The following is a 21389-nucleotide window of genomic DNA, read 5'->3' as shown; positions in this document are numbered from 1 at the left end:
GTGGGGGAGTTGAATTCCTACCTAAAAGTTCCAATAAAAATAAGAGATACTTTTTATAAATTGTCTGTCCCAAAAACTCATTAATAACATATTGACTCGACTCTTTGGTTAAGGCTCAAATGATGTGTCGCATCGATGCGTTCAAATCTCACCGCTACAGCCTACTTTACTTTTTTTTTTAAATCCTTGCCTTCCTGAAAGCAGTTGATCAGATCCAAGGGTCCGAACGTACAGTGGGCGTTACGGCCGGCTCCTCACTCGCTTCCCAACCAATCAGAGCTACTGTTCATCGTCATTTTAGCTCAACGATTGGTAAGGACGGAGCTAGGCACCGCCCACTGTACGATTGGAAGTTTCGATCTACCAATGACCATGGATGAACCCGCAGCCCGCAGTTGCAGCCATGACGCCAGCAGAGGGCGCTTGGTCCCAGACTCTCTAACACCCTCCTGCAGACTATCCCCGCTTTCCCGGCTACGTCACTGGAATGTCAAAATGGCCACTCTCCACTGACAGAGGAGAGAACGCCTGTCAAGAATGATAATATTATACCAAGACCGAGATAACGTTTCGGTTTCTGGTCAGCAGATTTGTGAATGATAAACGGACCGCGACACAATGTGTCACTGAGTGATCTCGTGGTGCTTTCGTAGAACGGTAGTTTTCCAAGATGACGCGGAGCCTTCGGATGTTGCTCGAGCCGGAGCGGCGTTTCGCGTTGGGTCTCCTGTGATCGGATGTAAAGGATGTGAGATCTGGGGGGAACTGACATGGACACGACCGGGGACGGCTCTTCTCAACCAGAGAGTACAAACGACAAAGAGGGATCGTGCTGCAGCTGCCGGCCGCCTATAGGTAACAACGAGCCGTCTGCTGTGCTCTCCGGTCATTACTGTGACAACCACCGCTTAGCAGACGAGATCTCCCAGAATCGAACCGGCGACCGGAATCCTCACGGGTCAACCCTTTCTGGTGACCCCGTGGATGTACAGCACGGGGCGTGCCCGTCTGGATGCAATGCTGTAATTCAATGTGTTTGCACCGGGGCAACAATGCTGGATTTAGCCACAGGGGCAGAAATGTCCCCCGCATGCACTTATAACCGTAAGACCGGCTCTGAGGTCGTCTTGAGCGATTGCCGTGGGCAAGGGAGCTGCATCGCACCCCACTCCCACCCCGGGGTGATGGCGGGCACGTGTATGGATGGGCACACAGCCTCCTGTTCTGATGCTGCTGCTGCTGACACAAGCAGACACGCCGATAGCCCGGGTAAAACGCCTCACACAATTCACAATTCCTCCCATTCGTCCCATGAAGACGTTAGGGAGACTCAAACTAATCTGGCAGATAAGACAGATGGAGATTCCTGCACGGAGAATCGGAATGTATTGAACTTTCAAGGTATGCCTGCAAACGCAAAGGAGTTAGAGTTCAAGTGTTGCATAAGCACGAGCCATGGCGAAGGGTCCCACATGGAGCAGGGCTCGTTGTCAAACGGAAGCTGCCAACCTGCAGACCTTAGTCTAACGGAGGACGGAGGTGAAGTTGTTGCGGAGACGGATGCTGAGCTCCCAAACGGTGCATTGGCGACAGTTGACGGTTGCTGTATTGGGGGAGTCGATGGGGATTCGAACCTAGCTTTTCATTCGGGAGAGAAGTCTACCTCCTTATTTCCCACGGTAATTGTTGTTGAGAGCCCTCTCCCCTCTCAGACGAACTCACAGGATAACTTTTCTGGAACCTCTCTGGCCTCTACTGTAAGAACACTGCCGCCTAGCTCCACCCAAGACACTCCCACAGGGCCCTCAGGTGCCGCTGTGCCCCTGGGTACCCCTAGCCCACAACAGTCCAAGGAAGAGAGGGAGGACCTTGTAGAAGCAGAGGCATTGGAGGACTCCTCGGGCCTGCGACTTTCCTACTGCGGCTCCCCAGCCCCGGGCTTCCTCTCCTGCAGTGCGAGCTGCGAGTCTGCCCCCGTCAGCCCCGGGTCCAGACCGGAGGCAGACCCCGACGAGGCTGAGCCTGAAGACACCTTCGACTACGAATCGGAGGAGAACGAGCGTCCGGGGTCCGGCGTCACCCTGGGGCCCCGGAACACTTACGCCTCCAGCCGGAGACAAAGCGCCCCGGGGGAGCTGGCCAAGAGCGAGGAGCCCGGGGCAGGGGAGACAAACACGGACGCCACCCTCCAGTCCAGGAGGCCCGGGCTGGCCGACTACTTTGGCAGGTAAAAACTGTTCTTTTCGGAGTGTGGTCAAAGTGACGAGAGAGTTTCAGTTGACGACTTCACCTGATAAGGTGGGATAGGTTCCGTGGTTTTTCACTTTGTTTATATTTCGAACACAAACACAGTAAAGAGCTCACATCCAATTGCGATTCCACTTTGCCAAGGGCTTGCAAATATATCTTATATCATTTATTTAGGGTTCGGGACACATGGTACATCTTGAAGTTGATGGTTTGTTTACTTCTTTTTATCAATCAGAAGTAGGGCTAAGGTCAGATCCGCCGTCCAATGGTGTCTGTACTGAGACATTTCTCTGCCATCCTTAGCCCAAAATATGCCCATGCTAAGCACTTAAACCAAGGCAAGATGGAAAAACATACTGTAGAGAAAGTAACACAAGAATGTTGACACACACAGAGAGAGTATTCCAATTACTGCCTGACAGGCAGATGTATCGGACAAGGACACATGATATCATAACTGGGAAATGCCTATGAGGATGTGATTCACTCCAAGATTACACGGCATGGATTAATGTGACGGTCTGTACTCACTGTGTGGAGACATTGTGAATACACAGAAGGCTATTGTTGGTGGAGGCAGGCAGGCGCACACACACCTACACTCTCACAAACGCAGGCACGCACGCACACACACACACACGCACACACAGGGAGAGAGAGAGAGTAAATGATAACACGGAGCAAGATTTACTGGAAGAACAGAGTGAATGGTGGTGGTGTGTGTGTGTGTGTGTGTGTGTGTGTGTGTGTGTGTGTGTGTGTGTGTGTGTGTGTGTGTGTGTGTGTGTGTGTGTGTGTGTGTGTGTGTGTGTGTGTGTGTGTGTGTGTGTGTGTGTGTGGGCAGCAGTCTGGGGTGCAAGGCTGAAGGCTGGCCCTCATTCAACATTTAGCGCACCGGGCCCGGGCAGTAGAACACAAAGCCCTGGGTTAAACCAGAAACCCTTCCCTGTTACAGTAACCGTGGCGATGGAGAACTCACACATGTGAACACACACACGTATGCAGATACGCACGCATGCACATACACATAAGCATGAACATACACACACACACACACACACACACACACACACACACACACACACACACACGCGCGCACAATCATATGCACACGCACACTTACAAATATGCACACACACGTATTCACCACAAACGTATACCTGCATAGAAAACGTTCACCCAGACATGCAAGTATATGCATGTACACATGCACTCGCACACGCATGCATATCAGACACACACACACACACTTATGCATGCAGAAAGACATGCATGCACACACAAGGCAAATATGTGCAGACAGACAGACAGACACACAAAGTTCCTGCCAACGTGCAGTATATTGGTCCTCATTGGTCCTTTGGATCACAAAGACATGACTCACAAACATGCAGTCGTCCTTCATTGCCCAATAAACCCACTCATCACTTTATAATGCTGATGGAAGCACACACACACACGCACACGTTAACATAGTTTGTGCAGACCGATTCGTCATCGTGTCACGTTTTTTCCTCACCAACTAATAATAAACCACAAGCTAATCCTGTTAAAGACGATGGAAAGTCATTAGAAGCATATTTCACTTCTGTAGTGTGACGAAATTCCAAGTCACATTAGTCACAAGAATACTGGCACGGGACAGAACTAGGGGATGTATCAAAGGCAACAGAAGTCGGTCATTATAGAAGCCCAGCATGTCTTTCGAATTCAACATTGTTTGTTTCCACGTCTGGGCCCCAAGGGGCCTCTTCTCCAGGAAGCCGCGGCCCTCCAGCCAGAGTGCCCCGGGCTGGAAGCTGTTTGGTAAAGTCCCCCTCAAGGAGAGCCCCACCAAGAACGCCCGGACCATCCAGCAGGTATGTCGTCTCGGAGCTCCGCCGTCACCTGACCTTCACACTTAGGTTTCACACACGCAACCCCGAACAGCTCCGGCTCAGGTTCTCCGGCCCCCCACACAAGATTCTTGATCGTGGGGGTGGGGGGGGGCTCTTAGAGAGTCTTGTGGTTGAAGAGAGGAGTCGTTCACATACTGAAGTGATGACGCCTTTGTGTTTGTGGATCAGAGTGATGAATGGATTATGCTCAGCGAGGGACACACAAAATGACAGCCCCCCCCCCGATTTGCATTAATTCTGCCTGGTGCCTGGCTATAAGAACTGTCATTTAATGTGAAATAGTGGAAGTGCTGTCATATGGTGACAAAACGAGCAGTGATTGTGGTTGGTGATGCGTAATGACTTAATGAATGGGGATATGATCTGTCATAACAATGCACTGTTAAATTCCCTGATGATTATTATAATGATACATTACAATTTGTTAATGGACCAAGGCTTACATACGTGCCTGTACTCACAGGCCTCGACGCTTGAATGAATTATCCCTGGTTATATGTTGTATTCCTGCTTTTATTTCAGTATCAGATCGCTGCTTCAGTGAATGTTAGGCAAACATTCAGCCTACGTCCACCACAGTGTTTACATTACTGGCATATCGCTAGTTTAACTAGCTTGCAAACTGTTGCAAATTCTTAGCATTTCAAAGAGATGAACAGAGAGCAGGTGTTTAAACTCTATCTCTTTCGGTCTCTATGACTGCTCGGCAATGCTACCCTTGTCCCTGTGAGACCTGGTTGGCTAGCATTGGACAGGCTTTAGGTACATAACAGAGTTATTCATTGTTGGAGAGCTATGCTATTATTAACTGGACTCGCTAACCGTGACACTGTAACAGTCGGGTGTGCGCAGTTGTTGGACATGCTTTGTGTTGCTATCGCACTCTCCCTTTGTCTTTAGGATTCAGTGGCATTGGTAATGTTGTAGGAAAAATCTTCTTAGCGTATGTTTACCTTTTTACTTTCATATTTAACATGGGAAGTTCCTCTCCAGAGTTGTACTGTTTGGGTCGAAGGCTTCGAACTCAAATTCCCATTAGGTTTGCACAACAAATCAATGATCAATACACCTCATATACACTTAAGGTAACTATTACCCTCTAAATACGCATTTTTGTACCTTTTTAAGCCTGATTTAGTCAGCATGCGTGATCTACGCCAGCCTACTGTGATTTGTACCGTGCCAAAGATATGCCATCACAAGTATCCGATGTATGATGATCATAATAATAAGTGAATAATAAGGTGACCTTGGGTGTCTTGAAAGGCGCCTCTAAATGAAATGTATTATTATTATATTATAATAACCGGTTCCAGTCATCCAGTGTTTCCTATGGGTATGAGCGATGTCACTGGGCAGGAGCCACTAGCCATCAGAGGGTTGAATCAGCCTACCAGATTCTCTCTGCATCATTAAACGTGCAGAGCACAATGAGAGGATGGGATCCTACTTGTGATGTTTGGGCAGGGAGTGTTTTTTAGCACCTTGACGATAAAAGGGCATTCCGGAAGGTAGTTCCAGTTTGACCTCCTGGATGATAGTGTCTGAATTACACAGTGATTCGTATTCAGGACTTCACCTAAAGCGAGACAGGAAGGAGTGGGAGGGAGATCGAAGGAGAGAGGAAAATGGAGAGATAATACAAGAAGGAGGGAGAGGGGAAGAGAGGTGAGGAGGAGGGACAAAGGAAGAGGGAGGGAGACTGAAGGAGAGAGATGAGTTGAGAGATGATAGAAGAGGGGTAAAGACAAAGGAAAAGGGAGTGAGAGAATGACTGAGGGGAAGAAGGAGAGAGGGAGAGGGAGTGAGACGGATTTACAACCACGTCAGCCAGGTTTTGGCAGCACAAACTTTGGCCTGTCTGCTCCAGCATCTGTTCAGACACTCTGGTCCAGATGGTAACTGGAAGCGAGCCCACAGAGCCCTGTTGGCTGTTCTCTGACCCAGAGACAGATTTCGTCAATGACTTGGACCGGATCCTAGATTGAAATCTGGTCTGAGATCCAGAGTCAAAGCCAACGTTTCTGACTATATAGGCCTACATTGTTGTTGTTCTTACGTTCTTTGTTTCTTTCGTCCTTTCTTTCCTTTGTTGCTCCATTCTTCCGTGCTTTTGCCCTTCTCTTCTTATGTTCTTTCTTTCCATGGAGATGAAGCCACATATGTGCTTTCTGAAAGGAAACAGTTATTTTATCTCTTTCTTTATTATTATTTCTTTGGAAATTATTCCCAGGATTACTTGAGCATATGTTAACATTGGCAGTTTGTGTTTGTGTCTCACAAAGGGGACTTTTTGGTGAGGGTTCAAATGTTTCTATTGTATTATAATGTCTTAATCTTAAAACCCATACAAAGTATTTTTGTGTGTTTCTATGTTTCATATTACAAGCTGCAGAGCCTCTAAGCTCAAGGTTTAACTCACCATTCTGCATGTGTTGATCTGTTGCATCAGCTTTCTGTTTCTATTATCATTGAAAAGGGAAGAACAATCGGATTGTGTTTCGCTGGCACTCCAATCTTGTGCCCTACGTTCCCATTCCTATACTTGTATTGAAATATAAATCTGTAGTTCCAATCTGTCGTTTGTTCCTCCAGGAAAGCCACCCAGGGGGCATGACCTCTGTGTCCACTCCTGATCTCTTGACCTCCGGGGTACGGCTCTTTCCTTCTCTCCTTCTCATTCCAACCACCATTCTTCCTCCCTATTCCTCCCCATTCCTCCGATCTTTCGTTCTTCACCGTCCTCCTCATCGCTTGGATGTTCTTTCTCCTAAGCCTTGTCTCGTCAATGAGCTCTTTTGGACTTTTGAATTGTATTTCTTTGTATTTCTTTGTGGTTTCACTGTTTGTTCAGCCCACCTTCATTCATCCATCATTCATCACGCTGAAGCTGTAAATCCCAGTGAGGTTTCAGAGCTGTTTCATACCTGATGTTCAAATGGTTCCGTGCTATCGTCACAAGTCAATGATGATCAGTAAAATACATAAAAATAAAAAGTCGGTTTTTCAACCACTATTCTAAATGCTGAAACAAAACACAGTTAGAATCTGATAGAGGAACAGATCTACTACAGACCAGGAAGGTCAACTGAGCCTCCATGGCCACTATGAGACCAAACCAAATATCCTGTTATTCTGGACCAACGTTACATCTCACAGCCTAAATCATCGCACTTCCTCCCTGTACTTCCCGAAACCACTTCTATGCATCTCACTCTCCTCGTCAAAATGAAAGTACTCCACAACATCCCCACCGTAAAACAACAGAGGCTGATGGGAAATGTAGTCTCTATCCAAAATAATGGGTTGGGAACCTTGTTTGTTTGGTTTTTAGTTTGGATTTTTACAATGTTTAATACCGAAAGACGGTATTACTTTACTATTTAATATACAGCAGATCTAAATACTTTGTGTCGGAAGCTGTTTAGGTCAGCACCTCCCTTTGAATTTCTTCCAAATAGAAACATTGATTGTATATAGTGGGTGAGGTTTTCTGAAATGACTCAGAACAACTAGGAAGTCTTGCACTGACATCGTTGTGGCTATTGCAGCAGCAGCAGCACCATCATTACCCTCCACATCATGACCATCACCGCCACCATCCCTATCACCATCTCACACAGCCAAACCAATTGGAGGTGGTCTCTGTGGGGTCTTACTGAGAGTCATCCCTCCATCCACCGTGACTCCACCACTAGATCCTCTGGTTCCTTGTGACTGCCTGAAGGACCTCATATGATCACTCCTTTGACACACACACACACACACACACACACACACACACACACACACACACACACACACACACACACACACACACACACACACACACACACACACACACACACACACACACACACACACACACACACACACACGCGCGCGCGCGCAAGTCATAGCCTCAAGACGTGCGTGCATATCTAATCTGGCAAACACATGCTCAAATATAAAAACACACACACACACACACACACCTTTACACAGAGACACACGACACACACACACACACACACACACCTTTACACACACACACACACACACACACACACACACACACACACACACACACACACCTTTACACAGAGACACACACACACACACACACACACACACACACACACACACACACAGACACACTCACCCCTTTACACAGAGACACCTGCACACACCTTCACAGACCTTCACACACACAACTTCAAACATTAACAAATCATAGCCCCAAGAGATGCATGCATATGGCAAACACATGCTGAAATATACACACACACACACACACACACACACACACACACACACACACACACACACACACACACACACACACACACACACACACACACACACACACACACACACACACACACACACACTTATTCCAAATCCATCATTCTCACGCGGTGTTCTCTGCGTGTGTGTGTGTTGGCAGTGTTTTCCGGTGTTACCGTGGTGATTCAGCTGTGTGATGTTGTTGCAGGAATATGAAGTGCGGCAAGGCAGGGCGTCGGCAGGCTCCTCCCCTACCCAGCATGCCATGGGGCGCAGTAGAAAGAACCTGGAGTTTGAGCCACTGTCCACCACTGCCTTGATCCTGGAGGACCGACCCGCGTGAGTCAAGACCCGTGCTGGGTTCACCCACATCTGCATCACTCACATCTGCATGTTGATTACTCATGTCGCACAGCGTCCCACACTTCATTCAAACTGCTGCTCTTTCTCTGCTTCTTCAACACTTATAGCCTTCCTTCTCGTAGATGATTTGATGAATTCATGCTAACTTTGAGATCTGTCGCATGAAATATTGAATATTTGGTGAAATGTCAATTGTATTGAGAAAGGACGACGTTAAAGTGTTTTTCCTAATCATTGCTGGACCCTGCAGAAGTCAACATCTTTTATTCATCCAAGGCTGTGATTGGCCATTGAAACTCATGATACTATAGGCTCCCACCAACTATGAAACATACATTAAAGACCAGAAAACAAACCACTATCAATGTTATAACCAGATAAAGTATCTAAAATAGAATAAAACAAAGAAAAAGCAGGAATACCATCAATAATATCATCACTGTGTAGGAGTTCAACTACCAAAAGTTCGCCATCACCTTTCACGTTGGTTTTCAGTAAGAGCCCTGGGATATCTCCCACTGTTAACCCTGGATGTGCATACGGTTGCCAAAGCAAACCCACCGGCCCCTTCAGGCCAGTTGGGCCTTAGGCAGCGGCTCTGTGGCTGTATAGTGAGCACACCTCGCTGCCGCCATACTGGATCCCCGGTTGCCTTGTTTTGTATGTACATGTGAGGAAACTGGGCCTTCCTGTGCAGGAACCTGCCGGCCAAGTCCCTGGAGGAGGCCCAGAGACACCGGCAGCAGTACAACGAGATTGTGGCCGAGGCCAAGAAGAGAGGTAAGGAGAGGCGCCCCCCCTGAGGGTCCACTGATCTCCTGGATGTCATGGGTCTGGCGTGATGCCAGCGCCTCCAGCGCCTTATCTCCTCTCTGTACCCTTTGTACAGAGGCAGTTTTTAATAATTAATACTTTATTCCATTTTTTTCCCCTATCTTATAAAAGTTCGAAATCTAAAGACAGCATGAGGGTAGCTCTCGACAGTCAATGAGGATAGTCTAGGATACACATCATACAGAATGCCAATGTTATACTTTGAGAAGAGAGGACAAACGCCCAAAGCGGGCTCCTGGATACACACAACGGAGTAAAGGAAGACGGGGGAGGTGGGGTCACGCTCTGGGTGTTGTGTCTGTCCAGAGCTCAAGGAGGCCCAGAAGAGGCAGAAGCAGGTGAGGGAGAGGTTGAAGCAGGAGGAGAGCATCGCCAACGCCATGGTGGTCTGGAACAACGACATCCTGCCCCACTGGGACTCCATGTAGGCACCACGCTGTGTGTGTGTGTGTGTGTGTGTGTGTGTGTGTGTGTGTGTGTGTGTGTGTGTGTGTGTGTGTGTGTGTGTGTGTGTGTGTGTGTGTGTGTGTGTGTGTGTGTGTGTGTGTGTGTGTGTGTGTGTGTGTGTGTGTGTGTGGTTTTTATTGTATTTGTTCATGCTTGGGTGTGTGTAAGTGTTGGCCCACCCCTGTGTGTGTTTGTTTGTATATGAGTATTTTTGATGTCTATGATTAGGTGTATGAAAACAGCAATATGTCTATTGAGTGAGTGTTGTAACTGCAGTGTGTGTGCATTGAGTGTGTTTTGGAACCGCTCTTGAGTGTGTTTGTAACCGCAGTGTGTGTGTGTTGAGTGTATTTTGTAACTGTGTGTGTGTGTGTGTTGCAGGAGGGCCAGTCGCAGGGCCAGGGACCTGTGGTGGCAGGGCCTCCCCCCAAACGTCAGGGGCCGAGTCTGGAGCCTGGCCATCGGCAACGAGCTCAACATCACCCCAGGTACACACACAGGAAGACACAGACACACAGGAAACACACACACACACACACACACACACACACACACACACACACACACACACACACACACACACACACACACACACACACAGGAAACACACATGTACACTTTCTCCAATTCCTCTATTTGAACTCTATAATGACCCCCCCCCCTCCCCGCCTCAGAGCTGTATGAGATCTTCCTGTCCAGGGCGATGGAGAAGTGGAGGACCTTCGATGAGAGCCCTTCGGAGAGCGACGCAGACGGTATTCCAACCTGCCCGCCTTTATTTTTAATCAAAATAATATAAAGATGAATGATACTCTTTGAAGACAGACCTCCTTTCCTTGAATACAATGGTGCATTGTTACGTTCAACACTTATTGTGATTTGTTTCTCCAACCCGTGTCTGGAGAACATGCTCTCGGGCTAAAGTTCTTACTTTGTAAAATAAAGGGCTTGGTTCTTGTTTTTTTGAAAGTGAAGGCGTTGACCTGGTTGTTGTTTTGTCAAATGAAAGCGTGTCCGTGTCTCTGGGGTGCAGACGGAGCGTCGCTGGCGGACCGAGAGTCCAGCCTGGAGCTCATCAAGCTGGACATCTCCAGGACCTTCCCTTCGCTCTACATCTTCCAGAAGGTATCACACTGTGTGTGTGTGTGTGTGTGTGTGTGTGTGTGTGTGTGTGTGTGTGTGTGTGTGTGTGTGTGTGTGTGTGTGTGTGTGTGTGTGTGTGTGTGTGTGTGTGTGTGTGTGTGTGTGTGTGTGTGTCTCACTCACTCACTCACTCACTCAAAGGTTACTACTAATTGTTTTACTAGTAACCTTTACCCTATGTGGATCAACTCAGCCACTGGAGTAAATTGTCTTCAATGTCACGCCGCTCTGCTTTCCGACACAGGATGGGCCTTATCATAACCTGCTGCACAGCATTCTGGGAGCCTACACCTGTTACAGGCCCGACATCGGATACGTGAGTCTCACACTCACACAAACACACCCACCACACACACACACACAGACTGTATAAATTGAGTTTATTTAAGGTGTTTCAGTTCATTCTAGTGTGATAACCCTCTGCTCCCTTCCTCTTTTCTCTTCCTGCTTCTTTTTGTTTTTTTTCTCTATATCTCTTACTCTTACTCTCTATGACTTTCTCTGTGTCTTGTCTCTGTGTGTGTGTGGGTATTCCCTCTATGTCGCTCTCTGTGTTCTCTATGTATTCTCTCTCTGTCTCTCTCACTAGGTCCAGGGCATGTCCTTCATAGCGGCTGTGCTCATACTGAACATGGAAGAGGCTGACGCATTCATCTCCTTCGCCAACCTCATCAACAAGCCGTGTCAGATGACCTTCTTCAGAGTGGATCACGAGCTGGTGGGAACACACACACAAGTAGCATACACACACAAGCACGAACACAAGCATACGCATACATTATAATGGACACAACAAATGACGCAAAAAATAGTTGCCCTAAAAGGAAAATCGCACAAATCTCATTTCACCTCCCCTCCTCTTTCCATCTTATTTATTTGCCTCCGTCTTCTTCTTCTGTTCTCGTGTTTGAATCCCTCCGGCAGATGCTGAAGTACTTTGGGGCGTTTGAGGTGTTCTTTGAGGAGAACCTGCCTCGTCTTTTCAACCACTTCCTCTCCTCGAACCTGACCCCTGACCTCTACCTCATCGACTGGTGAGCGTTCAATAATCTTTGAGAAGGGAAAGAGAAAGTGAAAGCACAAGTACACTGTTCTCTAAATTATCATTCTATGTTCCGCTCCACTGTGTTGGGCAATCGGCAACGTGAGAAACTGTACGATAATTTGGAATAGATTCAGGATGTTTTTCTTTAAAGCATCTTTGTGGATTTCAGCTACATGCGGATTGAGCTTTAACGAAGCTCTTCAACAGGGTTACATTAGATCCTTCACAATTAGAAATGGCTGTGTCCTCAATCCCTTCTGCCTCCACCTCCTCCACCCATCCCCACCTCTTCCCCTCGCTCGTTTCATCCATACAATCATAGACTGTTTGAAGTAGCTTTCAATCAACCCAACTTTATTCATCTAGCGCGCGTCTCGTGTTAAACTGTAAGATAAAGTGTTAAACAAGGGAACCGACGTGTTTATTTTTAGAATGACAACATAAAGACGACAAGAACCTGTGGAGAGCTTCATTTGGTTGACACACCAGGCCTGCTAGATGAGAAGAAAGCGAAGCTCAAAACGCTGTGATTTAATATTTTGTTAAAGAAATCCCCCACTCTCCCCTCTCCATCTGCTCCCCCCCCCCCCCCAGGATCTTCTCCCTGTACACCAAGCCCTTCCCCCTAGACGTGGCTTGCCGGGTCTGGGACGTCTTCTGCCGGGACGGGGAGGAGTTCCTGTTCCGGGTGGGCCTGGGCATCCTCCGCCTCTACCAGGACATCCTGCTCCAGATGGACTTCATCCACATAGGTCTGCACTCAAGACTTCTCCCCCCTCTCCTTCAGTCTTTCTCTTGCGGTCTTGGCTGCTAACGTGCTCTGTGGCTAGCCCCCTGTGGGAATGACTTTGGATGGTATAGTGGCCAGGGGGTTGGATCACCAGGAATAATATGTGGGTTTGATCCTCACAGCCTGCCTGAAGGCATATTTTAGCAAGTAGCTGAACCCTAACTGATCCCTAATATATCGGTATTCACTGTTACAAGCTTTGGGTAAAAGTGTCTGCTAAATGAATAGCTAGCTCTGACTTCTACTTTGGTCTACACTGACCTTCTCTGTTATTCTCTTCCATTCCAGCTCAGTTCCTGGCCCGCCTCCCTGATGAAGACCTTCTCTCTGATAGGCTGTTCTCCTGCATCGCAGCGACGCCCATGCTGAGCGGCAACAGGAAGTGGAACCAGGTAAATTCCTGTGTCCGCTCAGTCTAAAATGGAACTCTCAAACCAGTCCACCGAGGGCCAAGAGCCTTTGGAGTTGTTTTCTTTCTGGAAAGGTCATGTTTATTTAGCGGAGTGGTCTGCAACCTAACCTTCCAAGCTTCAAGCAGTCTTAAGCAAACACTGAGATTTGCTGGGCCGCCTACAACCACGTCTGCTGTAGTGACCCAGATTTCAGAGTCCAATTCCTGGATTATAGGGTAGGAAGCACATAGTTGGAGAGACGATATTTACATACAGTCTGTCTATAACCTAAACAGAGGACTACTTTCCTAACTACAGTGGTGCTCTGAAACAGCACCACTGTTTTGTACATATTGTCTCATGGGACAATGTGTACTACACACACATGCAGCCAGCATTTAAAATATGGAGCATATGGTAGCTAGGAGACGGTAAAATAAGCCTTGAGGAAGTCATAGGCTGATTCCTAAGGGGCCATATCTAATTTCAACCAGCAGTTGTGACACAAGGAGTAGACGTCATATCATAAGGAATGAGACGATGTTTATAGAAAACACAGTGGCAGTTTGAAGTTTCCTTTCTCGTGATCTCTCTCTCTTGGCCTTTCCAATGTTTATTACCATCTAAACATGAGTTTAGATGAGAGTAAACCTCAGTAAACGCATATGGATTCATTCCCAGTACCCACAGCGCCCTCTGGTGTCTCCTTCTGTGCTTGCTGTTTCGTTGTCAAAACCCTCTGCTCTGCCTGTCACACAGACAAATGGCCTCCTGTGTGTGATTTGTTTGAGATTATATTATTAATTAGAAACGTATTTCTCTTTCTCAAGCCGTCATACATCATCATATCAGAAGGTTCTCAATAAAAATAAATAAGACATAAACTCATGCTAATTGTTGAAACATGTCTCTCTCTCTCTCTCTCTTCCCCCCCCCCCCCCCCCCCCCCCCTTTCTCCGTCTGTGTCTGGCTCTCCCCACAGGTGTTCACCTCATTGATGAAGGATCCTAAAGAGACCGAGAAGAGTGGGGGCATGATGCAGAGAAGCTGACCTCTGACCTCATTCACAATGAGACCTGCCTGATATCGATAACCCTTTTTAACGTCTTCCAGGTTTGGTTGAGGGAAGAGTCGGCCATCTTGATCGGAACTCCTGGTTCAATTTTAAAAAGAAATGAGATTCTTTCAAGTTTGATAGTTGAGGGTAGAGTTTTGATGGTCATCCTCTGGTATGAGACGATAATGATGCTGGCATGAGTGGAGGCATAAGGGAGGAGATATTAAGTGAAATTACATTTAATTACAGACTTGAATGGAAAAAAAAATCATTATTACTAATGAAGTTTTAATAATATCATAGCTAGTAGAGACAGATCTAAATGGTTTGTGTGTCAATTATGTGTTGCCTAAATCATGTTTTCCACCAAGCAACACTTTGGACAATAAAATAAAAAAATATAGAGAAGAAGAAACAAAGTGAACGGTTATAGTGGAAGATGTACACTAACAGTGACAGCTAAACCACATAACTGACATTGCAGTGGAAAAGCTGTGTATGGACTGAGCAATGTTAATACAAGTGTTTAGGCATATCTTAATGAAAAGTCTAAACATGAAGTGCATTGTTTAAGATAGTATTGTTGAAGTTAAGGTAATTCTATCCCCATAGGATACCTAAATGATGGCTCTGTCACTTTGTTTGTGTTTATGTGTTTTTGTGGGTGTTTTAACATTCCTTAAGACCGGGGCAATATGGACAAAGTCTTTCAGTGATAGTATTGTTCAGTTGTTCAAAATGTGACATCAGTCCTATTTGTTGTTCAACATAATGTTTTTTATTTTGATATTTGAAATATGAAACCATGCAAGTCTGATCCATGTCACCTCCTCAACTGAACTCTTTGTGCAATGATAAGATCAATCCATGTTTCCACTCCAACTCCTATAAAAGCTGCAAAAGGGCTATACAATGTTTTTTTCCTGCTGGCTTGATCAAATCTAACCCAGAAGGATCAAATTATAATCCTTTGTCTTAATTGAATATCTAAAAAAATGTGTTTGGTAAGATACGACCTCAACACCATTTGACACTATGCGGGTAAAATGATCATATAGCAAATCCATTGTTTTACGTCATCCAATAGATTGAAACCAAGTATGACTTCAATCAGCCAGCTGGACTTTGTTGCTTTACTCCACCTGTTTAAAGGGAACCTTGTGTGTCTGTTTCCAGTATGTCTGCCACAATTAGGTCACAGCTTTCTGGTTCCAATTTCATGGTGGTCATGTGATCGTTGTGTAGCACTTGAGAGGGGAATGTCGAGGCAGGATCTCCTGCAGTTTAAACCTGTGAAATATTCCATCATAAATACAGTATAGGGTGTACTGTATTTGTGTGGAAGTGCACTCCAAAAATGGATTCTACACTTAAGTGTATCTTGGACCAAGAGTTATAATGCTCTTAAATAGGGCCTTGAAATGTTTTAAAATGTCTAGTGTTTCTTAGGTAAAAGGTGTTTTGTTTTTATTATATATTTGTTTATATAAATTCTGAAATATGATTAAAATTACATTAGTTATTAGAATTGAGGACAATTTCTCAACAACAAAAGTTATATGACCATATATAAATATATGACTGATTTCACGGAAATTTAAGTGCAATGAAACAAGTCTTAGAGACCCGAGTATAAATATCTCTTCCTATTTGAAATAATATTGTTACATTTTCACATGCAACATTTTCACAATATGTACTGTTTTGAAAGAATTGTCAAAATGTGTTTATCTGTTACAGACCTTTTAAAGAATTTTCTAAATAATTTTGTAACATTTTCACATGGGACAATTTCATAACACCTATTCTAAATATCTGTAATACCTTTAAAACAAATATTTGTCCAAACATTTCGTTTTAATATGTTTATCGGGAAACACCATTGATCATGAATTTGCCATGCTAATATGCAAAATATTCCTCCGCAGCTAGTATAGTATCTTCATCTAGTGGATGAAATATGATGTTTATTGTATTATATTGTATGGCTGTAAAAATGTATCTCCAGCTTCTCTTTTCCTATTCTTTGACTTCTGTATAGTTTTCACAAGAATAACTATTCGGGTACACGAAAAGTAGATGTACATACTTTGTAAATTGATTTACCCTTGTTACAATGTTCAACAACTGAAATTAAGAATCCTGTGAATAAATGAACAAGCATTTTACAACTGCCTTATAACTGTGAACTTGCACCTCACCGCCAGACCCCAATGTGGCGCTATTTCGGGAGCATGGACATGTTCTATTTACTTCCGGTTTGGTTTGCTTCAGGATTACACGTGTGTTGACAACCGGGTACTGTTCCTGGCTAGTGTATACATACACATTTCATTTAATTCCGTTTCCAAACCGATAGATTCATATCGGATATAGTATTCATCTTCCACCATGGGGCCGGTAAGTTATTGCCCATCTAACTCATGCGACAAAGTAACGGTTACTTTTTAAAATACGTTTTTATGATTCTATAATTTAGAGTATGTACTGTTGATAATCTTTCTATATACGATCTGAACATGCTTTGTCCGTACGAACATCGCATTCCTTGACACTATTCTAAATACTAGCGCATTGTGCTTACGTCTAAAGTTAAACTACTTAAGGTTATTGCTCGTTCGGGTCATTAGTTCGATCTCTATCAAGCATCACGGCAACGTTTTGTGTCTGTGTTTCTCGTTCGCTCCCCAAGCCGAAGTCAAAGAAAAGGAAGCCGACCTTTCGGCGTCTTCTGAAGACCAGCAGTGTGAAAATCGAAAACAAGACGAAGAACCGTCGGTTCAAAGCGGAAAACGCCGACAAGAAACACCGCAAAGAGCAGAGGAAGTTGAGGAATGCGCTCAAGGATTCCGCCTCACGGGCTCCACGGCCGCTGGAGGTCTACAAGAAGAGGCCGGGTGAGCGAGGGATGGAGGGTGAATGTGTTGACAGGTTCACATACAAACTCACAGTTGAAGTATATAATAATAATTGTGTCAATGTGTGACGACAGAGGAGGAGTTGGAAGATGAAGATGAGGAGTTTCTGGAGAGCCTTCCAACAGACATGATGGAGGATGAAGACCTGGAGCAGATTAAAGCCATGGCCCGAAAGGCGTCCTTTGTTACCAGGGACCTGTCATCAAGGTAACGCTGACAACCCCCTCACCCCTCTTCTTATTTTGTCAGTGCATCTAATGGTGGGAATGAGCTTCTGGATACACCTTTTATAGATAAACATGAATCAGTTGAAAGGCATTGGACTGTGCCGTCTGGGACCGAATAGGGAAAATATCATGGCCTTCTGCAGAACCTGTACATGGTCTACTTCAGTTTCTCCTCCCCACATTACATTTCCTCTTTGGACTTTTCAGCGTTGTGCTGACTATTGGGTTGTTGCCCGGCGATGGTTTAACCTGTTGTTGTTTGGTGTGGCAGCGAGCCGATCCACAGCAAGAAGAGGAAGGGGGGAACAGAGTGCGGAGAGCTACGAGAAACATCCAGGAAGATGAGGAAGGAGGAGCAGAAGGAGGTCATCCACCTGCTGCCCATCAAAGACAAGAGCAGATCATACCGCAGAGCATGAGAAGCCAGGTGAGAGGAGGTCCAGCGCTGGTCGGGTTACCGGGAGGGTTGGTCGTTAGTATTCGCTCAGTGTCTTCTCTGTGAAATATGTTGATCCCAGTGTTGCTCAGATTTGTTAGTGTCGTGTCATTGCGCTGGTAGACCTACATATACATTGTACAGATGCATGCAATTACTGATCGTAAAGAGAACACTTAGTCTTAGTAACTACAGCAAAGCCAAGTAATACTGGTACTACCTTGGCTTCACGAATATGAAACTGCGCTCCACATTCTCCTTTTTTTTAAGTATATGAAAAGCAAATGACCGGATAATATTAAATGACACAATTTGATGACGATAACCCCTCCTTTACCCTAAACCGTTGTATTTTATGGTGTGTGTTGTGGCATGTGTTGATTGGGCGAGAAATTTCCCCTTCTTGTGTTTTTGTTTCTTTAGTTGAACAAAAAGTGGAAGACGATGAAGAGGATGATGAGGACGCTGAACTATCAGCAAACGGTATGGACTCCTAGTGGACTTAGTTTGTGTTAAGTGCACTCCTAACACAAACATGGGAACAATGCACTCATACAATGCTCTATAATGTATTAGCCAATACTGCCAAAGTGTGTGCATGAAAACATTGTACACCTGTATCACTGGGGTGGCCCCTGGTGATCATTATTAATGGCTGCAATGTGTCCCGCTCACCAGAGGAGGAGCTAGAAGAGGCCATACCACTGACGGCAGAGGAGCGGGAGACTCTCAGAGCCAAGAAACTGACGGAGAAGAAGCTTTGTATCGCTATGCTGGGGTCGGCCATCATCTCAGACCCTAACAACAATGTAAAGTTTACCTTTTCTGCGGCTCTGTGCTCACAACAGAAATGTATCCAGTTGTTTTTCCCAGAGTAACCATCCCCCATATTTGTCAAATTCTAACACATTCAATAAAGCACAATGAACTTGAGTCCGTAGCCCCTAACATTGGCTGTACCGATGGCGTCGCTCCGTCCGTGTTCAGATCAAGAAGTTGAAAGAGCTGCGTGGCATGCTGATGGAGACGGACTCCTTGGTGGCGGTGACGGTGCGTAAGCTGGTGATGGTGTCGCTCATGGAGATCTTCAAGGACATCGTTCCCGCCTTCCGGATCAGACCCCTCACCGAGGAGGAGAAGAACGCCAAGGTAACGCCCACCGCTACATTCACTCAATTATGAATTACTTTGCCTGATAGCGTTTGCATTTAAACAAGTTGTTTTGATAAGCTTAAAGGAGTAGGAACTCTGTATTGCATCATGTGATCCTATGTGCGTGTTCTGGTCTCCAGGTGAAAAGGGATACCCAGCAGTTGAGGGAGTTTGAGGAGGGTCTGGTCAGTCAGTACAAGTTCTACCTGGAGAACCTGGAGCAAACCATCAAAGGTGTGTTCCTAGTTGACTTCAACTTACCTTCCGTATCTTACCTCCAAGTACTTCCATGTAACAGGAACGTAAATTGAGAACTATCTTGCAATATCAGACCTAGGGGCTCTGACCGACTGCATTCCGATTGTACCCCGTCTCATTCTATTTCTGTCTCTCTCGCTCCCTCTTCCCTCTTTTCTCTTCCTTTCTCTCTCTTGCTCTCTTCCCCTTTCTGACTCTGTCTCCTCTCCCGCTCTCTCTACTCCCTCATCCCCTCTCTGACTCGGTCTCTCTGTCTCTGCTCTCTCCCCTGTCCCTCCCTCTCTCACTCTGTCCCTACTCTCTCATCCCCTCTTCCCCTCTCTGATTCCGTCCCCGTCTCTGTCCGGTCCGGTCCCGTCCCGCTCCAGACTGGAAGCAGAAGAAGCTGAAGCGCTCCCAGGCGGTGGCCCTGCAGGCGTACCGCGGCCTGGCCGAGGTGGCCATCCGCTGCGTGTGTGAGCTGCTGGTGGCGCTGCCGCACTTCAACTTCCACAACAACATCATCGTCATGCTGGTGCCGCTGATGAACGACTCGTCAAGAAAGGTAACGTGTGTCTGTGTGTGTCTCCTGCTGCATCGTTATATTTAATAATTTAGAAGGTGATGTTCGTTTTATAGGATATAATAATGTCTTTTAATTTTGTGCCATGTTAAATATTCCATGTTTTGTTATTGATACCTTGGTTATCACTCAATAAAAAGTGTTAACTTTTCGTTGTGGTTCTTGTGTGATTGTCGATGTGTGTACGGCCCAGGTGTCAGACATGTGCTGCGAGGCCATGAAGACGCTCTTCAGGGAGGACCGGCTGGGCTACGCCTCTCTGGGGGCTGTCAAGGTCCTCTCCGGGATGATCAAGGGCCGCCACTTCAACGTCAGGCCAGAGGTGAGCAGGGAGAACACCCACACCTGTAGCCAATGAGGGTCCATGTGGTTCAACAGGGTCCAGGACTAGAACCAGATTAAAGAGTTGAAAAACTCTCAAACCAAAACTGTTTTTTATTTCTTTCTTTTTGGGAGGATGAATCAAGATGAATCAAGCTCAGCTACAAGCTCAAACTTGAAGACGGGTCAGATGGGTTCTCGTATGATCCTACATTCTTCATGCTTTGTCCTCAACCTCTCCACGTCTCCCCCCTCCCCCCCCCCCAGCTGCTGAAGACCCTGATGTGGCTGAGGATCAGGGAGGTGGACCTGAAGAGAGACACAGACGAAACCGCGCCCAAGAAGAGGTTCATGAACAACAAGAGAAGAGAAAGAGCCTCTCCAGGATGCAGAGAAAGGTGTGTGTTTGTTGTGTTTGTGTGTGTGAGGTACATGATCTTCAGGCATCGTTTTGTGTATATTTATCACTATGAATGTATGTTTGCATATTTCGGGAATTTTTTTGACAGAATGTGTGTGTGTGTGTGTGTGTGTGTGTGTGTTTTCTTACCCCAGTGGAAGAAAGCCGAGGAGAAGTTGAGAAGGAGCTGCTGGAGGCTGAGGCTTCAGACAACAAAGACAAGAAGATCAAACTGGTAGGATGTACAGCCTATTGCTAACACGCGATTATACCACAGTTGTCTTTTCTTGCCTATTTCCACAAAACTGAATCGATTTAAGGGAGAGTAAATCCAATAACGGTTTCATTTATATTTTTTGACGCTATTTTAAGCAGAATGTTGGGTCAAATATGTTCAAAAAAATGCACCAAATACATATTTTAGATGTCTTCAGTTCCTGTTTTACTGCTGCTCATCTGACTCCATACAGATGTTTGGCTATGCTAACGGGATAGAGCGACAGTCCATCCGATTCTAAGGGACGTAGAGGCCTCTATTCCACTACCTCCATATGAAACGATGGCACACGACTAGTTAAAAAATGTCTAACAATAAGAACATGTATTCTGTTTCCCTATTGGCTAACCGGT

The 21389-nt window shown here is 45.8% G+C and overlaps 2 protein-coding genes across 3 annotated transcripts; both read left to right on the top strand.

Annotated features, from left to right (window-relative positions):
- The first annotated feature begins 466 nt into the window (after positions 1 to 466).
- On the top strand, positions 467 to 15302 carry tbc1d12b (TBC1 domain family, member 12b). Of its 2 annotated transcripts, XM_060037156.1 has the most exons (15): positions 467 to 2227; positions 3995 to 4109; positions 6744 to 6800; positions 8623 to 8753; positions 9475 to 9557; positions 9918 to 10035; positions 10440 to 10546; positions 10733 to 10813; positions 11092 to 11183; positions 11446 to 11517; positions 11791 to 11919; positions 12126 to 12235; positions 12841 to 12998; positions 13325 to 13428; positions 14411 to 15302. In XM_060037156.1, exons 1-15 carry the CDS (start codon positions 771 to 773, stop codon positions 14477 to 14479), a joined length of 2883 nt encoding a protein of 960 aa, XP_059893139.1. In that variant the 5' UTR covers positions 467 to 770; the 3' UTR covers positions 14480 to 15302. The 2 variants fall into 2 exon arrangements, with proteins under 2 accessions (XP_059893139.1, XP_059893140.1); XM_060037157.1 differs by lacking the exon at positions 6744 to 6800.
- A 1422-nt stretch (positions 15303 to 16724) lies between these two features.
- noc3l (NOC3-like DNA replication regulator) lies at positions 16725 to 21033 on the top strand. Its single transcript, XM_060037161.1, is given in 15 exon segments — positions 16725 to 16885; positions 17178 to 17382; positions 17478 to 17610; positions 17902 to 18029; positions 18032 to 18067; positions 18502 to 18549; positions 18745 to 18875; positions 19054 to 19215; positions 19359 to 19452; positions 19845 to 20020; positions 20232 to 20360; positions 20627 to 20714; positions 20717 to 20757; positions 20915 to 20933; positions 20936 to 21033. Coding segments are annotated over 15 exon segments (1482 nt in total). The 5' UTR covers positions 16725 to 16876; the 3' UTR covers positions 21019 to 21033.
- Positions 21034 to 21389: the final 356 nt, after the last annotated feature.

This window comes from Gadus macrocephalus, chromosome 18 (genome assembly GCF_031168955.1).
Source record: "Gadus macrocephalus chromosome 18, ASM3116895v1".
NCBI lineage: Eukaryota > Metazoa > Chordata > Actinopteri > Gadiformes > Gadidae > Gadus > Gadus macrocephalus.
Note: the sequence above shows the minus strand (reverse complement) of the source record. Positions and strands in the feature narration are given on the sequence as shown.